Source organism: Lissotriton helveticus, chromosome 12 (assembly GCF_964261635.1).
Source record: "Lissotriton helveticus chromosome 12, aLisHel1.1, whole genome shotgun sequence".
Lineage (NCBI taxonomy): Eukaryota > Metazoa > Chordata > Amphibia > Caudata > Salamandridae > Lissotriton > Lissotriton helveticus.
Genome location: NC_136073.1, coordinates 854,121,594 through 854,135,296, shown reverse-complemented (window position 1 = coordinate 854,135,296; position 13,703 = coordinate 854,121,594). Strand labels below are relative to the sequence as shown.

The following is a 13,703-nucleotide window of genomic DNA, read 5'->3' as shown; positions in this document are numbered from 1 at the left end:
CTAATCTATCGAGGCTAATCCTAGGCTAAAGGTCAGTACCCCCAGACAGTGGGACCCCGGTCAGTGCAAGGAGCAAGGAGCAATCTCAGACTCAGCTGGAATAACAGATTTAGTCCCCTGCAAACTGCTGGTGAAACGACACCCTGGATGCAAAGGATCACTGGCAATCGGGCCCTCTGAGGAATCTCCCAAATCCATCTGGTCTAATGAATTATGAGAACTGAAGTCCTGCCTTCCACGAAGTTACAGGCAGCTACAGTGTTCACCGGAACCAACGTAAGTTGAAGTAGCAATGTTCTCCAGTTGCCGCTGCCAAGGCTTGTTGGTTGCCAGTCCAGCAAACTACTCCTGAACTTTACACTGCACCTCAATGGAACTCCATCTGACGTTCATCCAACATCAACAGAGGCCCGGTTATGTTTGCGCATCTTGTTCCCCGCAGCACCATGTAAGCGGAAAAAGCAGCGCTCCGCGGCTCCCGTTCAGCACGAGGGACAGCCAGGACAACTCAGCACTCAGGCTCCATGGGCCAGGTAAAATTGAACTGACTGTCTTGGCTTGGTCCTGGGACCCGCATCACCTTTACCCTGCTTGGGTTCCATGCAACTGGACCTCCAAGTGGCTGATTGCCAATAGTAGTTTTTACCATTGACCGTAATAGTAACGTTTTACTGTATTATTTTGCACCGATTTTATATTGCTTCTAAAACCCATATCTCCGGTTATATGCATCTGATAAATTTCATTTTGGCGCTCAATTAGGATAAAAATCTTTCTTTTTATAAATTGGTTTCAGATTTCTTTTGAGTTGTGTCAGTTACTTATCGTCCATGTTGGTACACTGAACGATCAACACATGTTCCTCCAGTAAAGCCGGACTGCTCTTTGCCACACTACCAGGGCTGAGCGGAGGATTTATTAGTGTGAAGCCAGGGACGAACTTTGGGGTTTGAGATAGTGCTACATGGTGAATCCTAACCAGTATAACCACTTAATACTCCACTTTCCTACAAACTGGTCTTAAAAACCCTTACATTAAGGCTTGCTATGCTGCAAAATATCAACTAAAAACCATTGAAATTGGGCAAATATAGTTCTGCACCCTGGAAAACATAATGATCCCACAGGTAGACTATCAGAAAGAATCCTTTAATGCCAATGTGTTGGTGAACAGGTGGTGTCATGTGTGCCATATTGCAGACATTTTGTTTTTAAATCTGAACCTTAACATCCTCTTACAAAATGTAAAACGTTAACACCCAAGGATGGAAACCGTCATTTGTAACCCATTACTATGGCATCCACAACATTACAAGGACACTACACCAAACTCAGATAGCTTACAATATACAAGTCCAGCGGCAACACAATTAAAGAAAGCAATGAGAAGATAAAAGAATTGGTGAACTGTACCCAACATAAAATAATCCAAAGTTTGAGAACATAAGCAATCTCCTTAAAATAAGCATCTAACATACAGGCTTAAGATCAATGTTATCAGTGTACTCACCCCTTCACTGTGGGAAAGAGACTCACCAGGTTCCTCCTCTTCCCACTCCTCATCACTGTCTACTTCATAGTCCAATATCTTCTGAAAAACACAGCCAACATTTGTTAATTTCATTCTTTTACCAGTGGCACTGTGATGCTGTCAAGTTGTTCATGATTTAGTGAGCTCTCTGCAATTCTACACAGACTAGTTACACAGCTAGCAAAGAAAGAAGATTTCCACCACACTAAAACTAGGTGTGTTTACTGACAAATGTTCAGCGTCTACATGGCAATGGTAGTGCGTGCCAAAGCATACCGTTCAAATTAAAGGTACATACATTTGATTCATTCCTTCAGCACGCAAAGAAAACTCACTGTTTATGTAAACTTCATGTTGTACAAATAGGAGCAATGCAATTTACAAAGCACAATGTGGATAGAAAGAGTGTGCATCCTTAATAAGTCTGCATAATAAAAGAGGTGCGGAGAAAGCACAAAACAAGATGCAGAGGATTGTTATGGCTGCTAGAATACTCACATCATCTTTGAGCCAAGGCTTTCTGGGATGGATAACTGTACTAGCCTTATTCCAGGTTCCCCAGTAGGCAGGACGGTGATTCTCTGAAAACTGCAGTAGTTTCATTCTACCAAACTTTTTCCTCTCTGGGACGCTATCCATTGTGCCAGGGTCATCCTCTAGTAGGTCACTGGTAAGGGGATCATCGGGCATTTCCTGGACATCGTCCGTTTCACCATTTTCCTCCACAATCACATCACTGGCAAGTATTGTTTAAAAACAAAAATAAAGTAATGGTTAAGTTTATACTGTCTGCTTCTACATCTGAATGGAAACATATAACACCTTTAAACTATAGCGCTGTCCCAATTACCTAATCATAATTTATGCGTTTGAGTCCATGTACAATTCTTAAAATGTCTGCTAAATGTTAGCAATCAGGTGTCAACTGCAATAGAAGGAGCCTCTCGACTTGGAGAAAATAAAACAAACAAACATAATAGACTTTACTAAATGAATTTCTTGGACAAACAGTGCATTTCAACACACTTAATTGTGTTACCTGTGGCCCATTAATAATGTTTTGAGCAATGGTTGCAGAGGTTGTGCTTTTCTATGATATCTCCGTACGCCGCTTTCGCTCCAATCTACTTATTGCACCATACAGTACGAATGAGATGGCATGAGTATATCACCGGGGCAGCTTATGAATATGTATCATTCAGCCAACTAGCATGATCCTGTTACACTTCTCTAATGCAGCCCCAAGTTATGCAGAATCAGGACCTTCTCTATTAAACACCAGAGGAGAAAAGCTACCTCGGCTACCTTTCAGGCCCTTGATTGGTTCAATACCAATAACTCATTACAGATCGCTGTTCTTAATAAAAAAAAACAGCAAGACGATACAGGACAACTGCAGAAGCACAGACACAAAGAAAGATGAAAACCTGGAAAGCAGTGCAGCTGTGAGACCCCACCATGTAAATAACATTACAATCTTTATCAGGTCCAGTTAGTTTTCTTTAATAAATCCCTTAGGCCAGTCCTGTGTAACTGTGGCACAGAGGAGTCCATTGTAATCACTTCCTGGGGGTTTGGCCAATAAACAATCCCAGGATCCTCTTCTCTACCCAAATCCAAGATTGGGCCAGACTTCTTTCCCTGTGAGGAGCCCTAGGCACACCCCTGGGATTTACCCAGCTGAAGGAGCCACTCCTCCTGGAAAACAGCAGTCCTACAAACAGTTTCTCCACTCTGTGTAGGCAGACAGACTTGCGTCTCCTCCCAAGAAGTGGGCAGGCAAAGGTGTGATTTCCATTTATTTTGAACAGTAGCCTCTTTGAAGCTGGGCCATCTGTGGCCACTGCCCAGTAGTCATCCTGCTAGAGGAGGTCAACTCCCATCAGCATTTCTCTTTATTCCCTGTTCCTGGGAGCGCTTCATGCTTTCTAGCAGGGGGCAGCATGTTGCAGATAGACCAGAGGTTTTGGCAGCAAAGATGGGACTTTCTAAAGTCACCTTTCTATTAAGTTACCTTAAACCCTAATCTCAGCATTGAGGCGGGCTTAATGGAACAATTAATTTGATACCTTGAAGTAATACCGTTTGATCAGAGAAGGAATTTAGCACTTCGAGCGACGGCTAGTGAAACTCAACGTTAGCCAATGGGATCACCCGCATTGCTACACTTAAAACAGCAATATCGTGTTTTCATCATCATAGCATGTTAAACACAAAAGGAACATGCTGCCCTTCTTAGTATTAAAGCGGTACAAAAGGGGGTGGTATTAAGCACCCTTTCTGTTGAGCCACCAAGACCTTTCCATAGGTGGCTTATTGATGTTAAAAAGGAAGGACTTGACCTGGCAAACTGGTTTATTTTGCCCTACTGAATCAGCAGTGCTAAACCTGCTGTACTCCGCTGCAGTGGCAGGCTTAGTTACGTTTTCACCTGGTCTCTGCAATGGTGGCACAATAAAGTGCTGCAGTCCACTAGTGACATTTTAAGTCTGGGTTTCCCTGGTATCATATACTAGGGACTCCAGATGAATCAATTGGGTATTCGCCAACAGCACATGTACTTTGAGGTTGAGAGCACATGACCTGGAGCCTGGAGAGCAGGCCTAAGTGCACTACAGAGCTGAAAACCCAGCAGAATAAATTCAAAAACTAAGGGAAAGGGTACAACAAGAGGTCCTTTCCTACATTAGTACCAGTTTACCACCAAAACAATAATCTTACCTTTGTAAAGGAACTTCCGCTGAGCAGCAACACATTGCCACATTTTTAGTAAATCATGTTCAGTTTAGGCTAGAAATTATTTTTGGGGGTAGAAATCTATAGACTATGCAGCAGACGAAATATGTGATAAATCAATAATTCTGAAGAAAAACACCAAGGCATTAAGTAAATAGAGAAACCCTAGCAATAGAGCACTGCAGTTTTAACATTATGACACGGAGGTAGGAATAATTAAGGACTCCCAGTTAGATGGGAATAAATCAAGAATTTGAATCAAATAAACATCCAATGCTGGAGATTCAGGAAGATCCTATGATACCAAACCTAAGTGTAAGCAAGTCTATGCTGAGCAAGGAGGACCAAAGAATTAGAGTGCACGCAAGACAGTAAATGTCATATATACACCCCCGCTAGATTAACTCCCAAGCGTCAACTCGTTAGGGAAGGGCTTGAAAGGATTACAGTTGCATTAAAGTTACTCAGAAATTGTACTTTCCAAGTGTCCAGTGACAATCCCTCACACAGAGCTTGACATGCTATGAATAATCAGGAAAGCTCTTTTAATTAAAGGGATTTAACAAAATTCAGAGCCAAATAGTTTTAGAAACGCCAGACAATAGGACCCTAAAACACAGTGAGACGGAGGGGATATGCCAACAAACTGATGGTCGCCAACAGACAGTAGGTAAAATGCAGCAAAGCACAAAGTTGGTGGAGTTAAATTCTAATCAGTTTTTCAAAAAACAGCGTCTTGTTCTACTGTGCATGCTAACATAGGGAGGTAATAACACAGGTGCAAGAAAATGATAACTTTGTGCACATAATGCCTTTTCGCATTACCATCTTCCCATTATGAGCCTAAAGGGTTAAAATTGAGGATAACACAGCAATGATTGTTCTCCCCGATTCCAAGCGGCAAAAGTCAGGATCTAGTAGTTTTCCACAACCACACACTAATGTTGATTTGGGCACAAAACCCAGTTAGCCACTGGCTACGCATTACCCCCACAACTGGAAGACACAACTTCTTACATTCCTGAACGCCTGTTTTGGGAGCTTCAACCATTGGTTAAATATAGATATTAGGACATCTGCTGAAGTTACCTACACTTGAACCAGTAAGTTTTTGATGACAAATCAAACATCTGATGAAAGGGCAAGCATACATACTTGATTGGTATGCATTACAGAAAATTACTCGAACAGTCAGAAAACCTATTTGAGGGTGTAAAATTCAGATATAGACACTCTATACAACTTTTAGCTTGGGCCCTACAAGTAAAGGGCTACAAAAATCAAACTTAAATTACTCAGTCTGCTAAACCGTGCTCTTAACTGCAGTGGATCTTCTCTTGCTCACTGCCTACGTGTCTCACTAAACGTCAGACTGCAAGCTTTTCTACTGTGACAAGCATCTTAACATTGGCATCTGTGGAAAATGAGATGGGTGTAAGCTTTTACTTTTTGATAAGCCAGTATCAGTGGGATTGTCTCTTCCGGCAAAGGCATTCATATTGCTGAATAGTGAATAAAAATAAAAAAATGACTCAGGACTACGAATACATGGGTCAGCACAGCAGGAAACGTTTCTAACTTTGAAGTACTTCTTTATGTTCAAACCTATAGGAATTAACTCTAAAGCATTATATGAGGCGGCAAGAGTATTACCTAGTGTCAGCGGTCAATAAGCAGGTCAAGCACATTATCCACCTGGGACCTAGCATGCAACTCGCCCCTTTAATGGAACTCTGGAAAACCACAGATGCAATGACTGCTTTAGCAGACAAGAGAATAGACTTTCAGTACCACAGGAACTAGAATGTAGTATCCATACAATAGACTTTGCTTTTATGTCCTGATCACAGCAGCAAACAATATTGAATTTTGCCTATCCCGCAGAATGAACACTTGTGCTACACCTGAAGACTTCCACTGAATAAGGGAATGGACAAGACTACAATAGCTAGACATTGTGCAAAGAGTGGATCTAACAAACTGCTCATTAGCAAGACAAAAGCTTGATGTGTGCTGAAGCCACTGGAAACACAGAGGAAGAAATACCTTTACAATCAAAGAGCTCCATCAGCAATGGCAGGTGGACCACAGCAGGATTAAAACAAATGCTAGGTCAAGTAGCATGGGACACCAACCTGTTAGCGGAGACAATGTGGTGATGGACAACCGTCCTCCCTGAAATATATGGCTTCCGACACTTAAGTTCTTTCAAGTAGGAAACTTCCAGAATTTGTGACTGCAGCAACTCATCTAGTTTATCTGAGGCAGCCTGGTCAAAATCAACACGACAAAGAGGTGCAAGCGCCATGTTCTTCTTAATTTCAAAGGGTGCAAATTTCCCACAGGAGCTGGCAAACGTCTGAAATGGACAAGAATATATGAAGATGAAACTCCTAGTACTTCAAGGGTACTCAAAAGGTACAATAGGTCTAGCCATTTGCAGGATCAAAAAGCATTTTTAAAACCATAGGTTTTCAACCTGAAAGAAAACTTACCCAGAAAACATGCAGCTTAGCAACATTTTCTGACAGCTAATCAGCTAAAATATACATTTTATATTGACGGACCCACATCTGCCATGAATTTCTTTAAAACAATACGAGCAAAAAAACGTAAATGGGACATAGACTAAACGGGGAAAAACCCATAAAAACATTAAATTCCTTAAGCTAATATATCTCATATGGAACAGTTTATTACCTGTAAATCCAGTTCTCTTGTAGGGGTATTTCATAAGCACTTGCATAGTCCCGCCCATGTGCGGGGACCCCAGAGCACTTCTTTAGAGCTATCTTCTTAAGTGGGTATTTTTCGCCTTTCTTCAGGACGGCCTGCACAGACACTTGAGATAGAGACAATAACGCAGCCTAAATATATCGGCTACATTGGCTGCATCTTCATCTTGAAGTGAATTTAGGGCGATCATATACAATATTGTGTGCTATTTGTAGTGTTTAACACGCAGAAGAATCTCCTTCACAAAACTCCTTTCTTAAGAATAGAGATGAAAGCTAGGACAGAATAGCCTCAGGCTGCCACTATAAGTCTTAAAAATTTAAGCTGTGCCTTTAAGAATTCGGAGACCACCATTATCTCATCATGCACAGCTAGTGGCAGTTACTTTAGTTCTTTTTGACAGCGATGAGAAGTGAATGCATGTTTTGTGTGTGAATTCCTCTGTCTATTCCATTGGGGAGGAGGGAGGGTTGCTTGAGACTTATGGAAATACTCCCAAGAGAGAACTGGTGTTACAGGTAAGAAACTGTTTCTTCTCTCGTAGGGAATTTCCATGTATAGTCATAAGCACTTGAATAGATTAGCAAGCTCATCCCTACAGTACGTGTTGAGGAGACAGAATAGAGGTAAACCGATTTAAGCAAATAGGTTACTAAGGGAAGCCTGCCCTACTTGAACATTTGACTTGGCATCTGAGCCCAGGCAGTAGTGTTTAGTGAATGTATGAATTGATTTCCAGGTTGCTGCTTTACATATCTCTGCAATGGGTATGTGAAGGAGCAAAGCCTCCGTAGCTGCCTTTCCTCTGGTAGGATGAGCGATAGGCTTAGCAGTCAGAGATTTATTTGCTTTTTGGTAACAATAAGAGGCACAAAACAATCCATCAAGAAATGGACTGCTTAGAAGTAGCTAGACCTGTATTGAGAGCCATAATTTACAAATAACTGGTCAGATCTCCGTAGATCCTTCGTTTTATCTAAATAGATTTTTAGAACCCATCTAACATCCAGGGAATGAAGAGATCACTGAGCTGGAGTAGATGGATGTATGAAAAAAGTAGGTAAAGAGGTCTGGTTTACTTGGAAATCTGAAACCACCTTAGGGAGGAATTTTGGATGAGTCCTCATGACTACTTTAGATGTATGAAACACAGTTTATGGCTCTTGACAGCAAAGTGCCTGGATTTCACTAACCCTGTGGGCAGATGTTATAGCCACAAGGAAAGCTTTCTTCCAAGACAGATGCTGAAGAGACGCCTTAAGTATGGGTTCAAAAGGTTCCTGCATAAGACGAGACAGAAGAGCATTAAGCTCCCAAGGAGGACTTCTAATGGGAGGAAAAACCTTCTTCAAACCCTCCAGGAAATCCCTGACAGGAATTCGGAAAAATGAAGTTTGTGAAGGACATTTCCTGTAGGCAGTTAGGACTGCCAAGTGAACCTTAATGGAAGAAAATTGAAGGCCAGATTGTGCTAAATTGAGCAAATATGGAAGGATGGCATCTTCCTGGCAAGATGTAGGATTCTCATTCTTCAATGAACACCAAATACAGAATCTCTTCCATTTATGAGCATAAAAGGAACGTGTGGAAGGCCGCTTTGCTTCCTTGAGGATATCCATGCAGTCCAGAGGTAAGTTCAAGTGTCCATACTGTACTAGCACAGAAGCCATGCTGCCAAATTCAAGAGGAGAGGTTGGGGTGCACTATTTGGCCTCTAAACTTTGTTAGCAGATCTATCTTGCATGGAAGCCTGAGATGTGGGCGGATAGATGGGTGAAAGAGGTCCATGAACCACCATTGGTGTGGCCACTCAGGGGTTAAGAGTATCATCTTGGCCCGTGACTGCGACAGCTTGATGAAGACTGTCGGGATTAGGGGAACTGGAGAAAAGGCATAGAGAAATCTGCCTGATCAGTTGATCCATAGGGCATTTCCCAGGGTTACTGGTTGGTAGAACCTCGACACGAAGCTTTGGCATTTGCTGTTTTCTGTGGTTTCTAACATGTCAACCTTTGGAGTACCCCATCTTCCGAAGATAACGTGGACCACGTTGTCGTTTAAGATCCACTTGTGGTTTTCCTGGAGGAGCCTGCTGAGAGAATTGGCCTGAGCATTCTGAACCCCTGGAAGGTGAGCTGCCGTAATTGTAAGGTGTCTGGCCAGAAGCCACTTCCTGATCGCCTGGGCTTCCAGAGAGAATGGTCTGGACCTGGAGCCTCCCTGCTTGTTGAGGTGGTATATTGTTGTTGTATTGTGCGTCTGAACAAGAAGGGAGTTGGAACGGAGTGATAGCTGAAAGGCTTTCTGCGCTAGATGAACTGCCCTTAGCTCTAGCAGATTAATAAGGTACGTGGATTCTCTGCGTGACCATTTGTCTTGAATTTAAAAGTGGCCTGTGTGGACTCCCCATCCTTGGAGAGAGGCATTAGTCACTATGGTCTTAACGGGAATCTCCTTGTTAAACAGGATCCCTCATAGGAGATTGGTGGGATAGCACCACCATTTGATTGGCCGGAGGGCATGCGGAGACAATCTATTCTTGTCTTCCTAATCTCCTGTTCGCTCGGCCCATTGGTCTTCCTATAGGGGTCTCATGTGGAGAGGTGCATTCAGTGTAAGGAATATGCAGGAGGCCATCGAGACCAGGAGAGAGAGAGGAGACCTTTCTCACAATTGGCTGAGCTATTGCTATGAGAGACAGCCTTCCAAATGATTGTTAAGCGTCTCTCCTGAAGGACAGACGTTTGCCTTGTGAATATTGATAGATGCTTCAAAATATTGCAGGCACTGTATTGAGATCAAGGTTGACTTGGCATGGTTGACATGAAGGCCCAACCGGGGAAGATCGAAGGTCCAATTGAAGTGAAGTTCAGTCTCCTGAGACATGGATGCTTTGATTAGCCAACCGTCTAGACAGGGATAGACGAACACTGTACGCATCCTTGGATGGGCCACAACTACCGCAATGCATTTTGATAAAGTCCTGGGTGCCAACCTCAGGCGAAATGGTAGTACACAGCACAGATAGCGGTTGTGCCACACTGTAAACCTCAAGAACTTGCAATGATTACTGCTGATGGGTGTGTTAAAGTATGCTTCTTGAAGGTCGATGACGTATAGCCAATCAATCCCCTTGGTGTAACGGAGGGTAAATTGGGTGCAATGCCAGCATCCGGAACATGTCTCTTCAAATCCACTGGTTGGTCTTTCCTTCGGTCGAGAATGGGCCTGAACTCGTTCATGTCTTTCTTTTTGACAAGAAAGAATTTTGTATAGCCCCATGCCTCGTTGTAGGGGAGATATGGGTTCCACTGCCTGTTTCTGTAAGAGAATATTGGCTTCTGACTAATTGGTGCAGTTGGAACTTTGATTGTTTCGGAGGTATTGACGAGGGAGGACTGATTAATTTGACAGAATATCCATTGCGAACAATATTCTGCACCCAATTGTCTTGCATAATTTTTTGCCACTCTGCCAGGTAATGTCGGGTGCTTCCCCCTACCGGAGCGTGAAACGGAAGAGAGGAAAAGAAAGGACTCAGGATTTTGACCCTGCGGGAATCTTGCCTTCTTGAGCAGGTTGCTGTTTTGATCTTCCTCTGGCCTGTCGTTTCTGATAAGGCTGAGCGTTGATACTGTTGTGTATCTGATGGATATATGACGTTAAAACGCATGTTTTTACAACGCATACCGTTACAACGGGACTTTTACAACGCCAATACTATTACCACGCATGTATTTACAACGCATTTTTTTACAACGCAGGTACCTTTACAACGCATACCATTACAACGTAAGTATTGGTAAGTATATATTTTTTTTTTAATTGTATATTATTTAAAATTAATATAAAGTAATGTAATTGTATTTAATTTAATTTAATTTCATTTAATTAATTTAATTTAAATTTAATTTTATTTTATTTTTACCCTGTATCCCTTTACCCAAAAACCCAAAACTGACCCTGAACCCTAAAAATACCCCTTTACCCAAAAACCCAAAACTGACCCTAAACCCTAAAAATACCCCTTTACCCAAAAACTGAAAACTGACCCTAAACCCTAAAAATACCCCTTTACCCAAAAACTGAAAACTGACCCTGAACCCTAAAAATACCCCTTTACCCAAAAACTGAAAACTGACCCTGAACCCTAAAAATACCCCTTTACCCAAAAACTGAAAACTGACCCTGAACCCTAAAAATACCCCTTTACCCAAAAACCCAAAACTGACCCTGAACCCTAAAAATACCCCATTACCCAAAAACCCAAAACTGACCCTGAACCCTAAAAATACCCCTTTACCCAAAAACCTAAAACTGACCCTGAACCCTAAAAATACCCCTTTAAAAAAAACCTAACATATAACATTTTAAATATAATTATATACTTACCAATACTTACGTTGTAATGGTATGCGTTGTAAAAGTACCTGCGTTGTAAAAACATGCGTTGTAAATAAATGCGTTGTAATGGTATTTGCGTTGTAAAAGTTCCGTTGTAATGGTAGTGCGTTGTAAAAAATGCGTTGTAATGTGTGTTTACCGTATCTGACTGGCAGCCCTGATACCACAGAGGGGTTTGAATGCTCTGTGTAGGATAGCGGCGCTGAAAATGTCTGAAAGGTTTAAGCTGCTCCTTAGGTCATTCTAAGCCAACAGCTTGCAGAGTCTCCATTTCTGCCTTCATCCTGGCCATCTCTTTGTCAGCATGAGGGCCGAAAAGAGTTGTCCCTGAAAAACTGGAGATTTAAGATGCACAGCTGTGATTCAGGTTTAAGAGATGCGAGCCACAGCCATGAAAGTCGCCAAAGGGCCACACCGTGGCAATACCGGTATGCAGCAAGAAGACATGTTTCCGCTGCTGTGCTTAGGACTTCATTCGAGACCATATGACCTGTCAAGATCTTATTAAAGTCCTCTCTTTTGTCTCTAGTAGGTAGTCCACAAACTGTTGGAGCGATTCCCACAGTGCCTGGTCATATCTTACTAGTAATGCTGTGGCACTAGCTGCTTTCATGGTAGTCGCTGCTGTGTTGCAAGCCTTCCTCCCTACCAAGTCCATTTTTCAGCTTTGTCCGGTGGCACTGTAGGGGTTGGAGCCGCGACATGTTGCTTTTTCGCAGCCACCACAATGACAGAATCCGGAGCTGGGTCTGTCCTTCGGAAAGCAGGGTCCTGCTCTAGAGGACGGTATTTCTTTTGCAGCCTGGATGGAACCGACTTAATTGAATGTTTCAGATAAAGTTCCATAGCTGGCTCTAAGAGTCCCGGTAACAAGGGGCGTGAAGTTTTTTTGCTGTAGATTCTCAAATATTACAGAAGCTGTCAGTGTAGGAGTGCACACTGGGATATTTAATTTGGAAGCACCCCGCAACAGAACCTCTTGAAAGGTCGATATGTCATCCATTAGTAAAATACACGGGGAGAGCAGTCTGAGAGTGTTTGAGTGTATGTGCTTGAAGAGAAGGTGTCCCTGGTATGTCTCGAATGATACCTTCCTTTGTGACGCAGACAATGTGAGTGAGTAGAGGAATGTCTTTGTCTTTGAGACCAATGTCGAGTGCAAGACCTAGACCTTGGTGGCTGTGGAGGTGGTGGCTTAGGAAGTGGAGGTGGAGGAGAGGCAGTGTTTGAGTTCTTGGTTCCACATTTGGTAGCAGGGGTGGAGGTCGATGAGGAGAAAGCGTTGGCGAGGGAACTTCCTTAGACGGAGAATAGGTTCAGGAAAACTTAGAATCCGATGTATACATCAGCCTTCTCTTTTTGCGCACCTCCTGAAGCCTTCAAGAGGCTGACAAAGTCCTTGAAGACTATCCTTCTGTCTTTCCCAGACATCGATCTAATCGTCGACTGTCAAAGCGAAGGCGGGTCTCGTCTGGACGTCGAACAATGGTGTCTCGACGTCGGTGATGCCTTGGCGTCGACCTGTGGGAGTGCACCGGCAATCCAACGGTGGTCTCTCGACATCGAGCGACTGGGACGGTGTGTCAACTTCGCTTGGTGGGGTTGGGCGAAAACCGTTAAGGACCTCGACCGCGACCTGATAGGCATCGCCGTCCGCAGAGTCCTTCCTCATGCAGACCGGGGTGTCCTCGTCATCTGGTTTGTGATAGACTAGGGAATTCTTCTCGGCGTGGAACAGCAATGTGTTTTCGACCCAGAGTTGACAGCGAACAGTTTGGTGCTTTACCTCCTCTCAACGTAATCGTCCTAGAGGTCAACCGGCACTGTTTTTCAGCCCTTCAAATGGGGAGCCCCCAAGAGGCTTAAGACAGAGCCCTGGTATAGGACGGAACCTCTCCTCACTCTGAAGTCAAACCTGAAGACTGGGCCTGCAGTTTTTTTGCAACTACTCTGCTCCTTTGAATCAAATCTTCTCTCGGTTACGCAGAGTGTGCTTTGAGAAAGTTTTACAGATGAGACAAGAGTCAGGAACATGACTTTTAGGCAAGTATAGTATACACACACCGAGGATCAGCCTTGGCCTTCTTTCTACCACAGGCTAGACACTTATCAGAAAGATGGCATTTTTGAGTGAAAACTAGAAATTTATGTCAGAAAAAGAAAGAAAAAAAGTATGGAAAAGCCAAAGACGTTGAGTGAATTAACTATTTGTTCAATTCAGAAGTGAATTTTAAAAAAAAAATCAAAAATGATTGAGCTCAATGCTCCAGGGTCTTGATAACAGGAGGCGGAAAAA

General features: G+C 43.0%; 1 protein-coding gene across 2 annotated transcripts in view; it reads right to left on the bottom strand.

Moving 5' to 3' along the window:
* The window catches only part of CHAF1A (chromatin assembly factor 1 subunit A), a 156,913-nt gene that overhangs the window by 91,497 nt on the left and 51,713 nt on the right, over window positions 1–13,703 (bottom strand). The window contains exons 8-10 of one of the 2 annotated variants that reach the window (XM_078671038.1): window positions 6,403–6,626; window positions 2,030–2,267; window positions 1,511–1,591 (exon numbers count right to left, since the gene is read on the bottom strand). In XM_078671038.1, the coding sequence (XP_078527164.1) occupies window positions 1,511–1,591; window positions 2,030–2,267; window positions 6,403–6,626 (543 nt within the window). The remainder of the gene's footprint in view (window positions 1–1,510; window positions 1,592–2,029; window positions 2,268–6,402; window positions 6,627–13,703) is intronic. The other variant, XM_078671039.1, reaches the window with a different exon arrangement.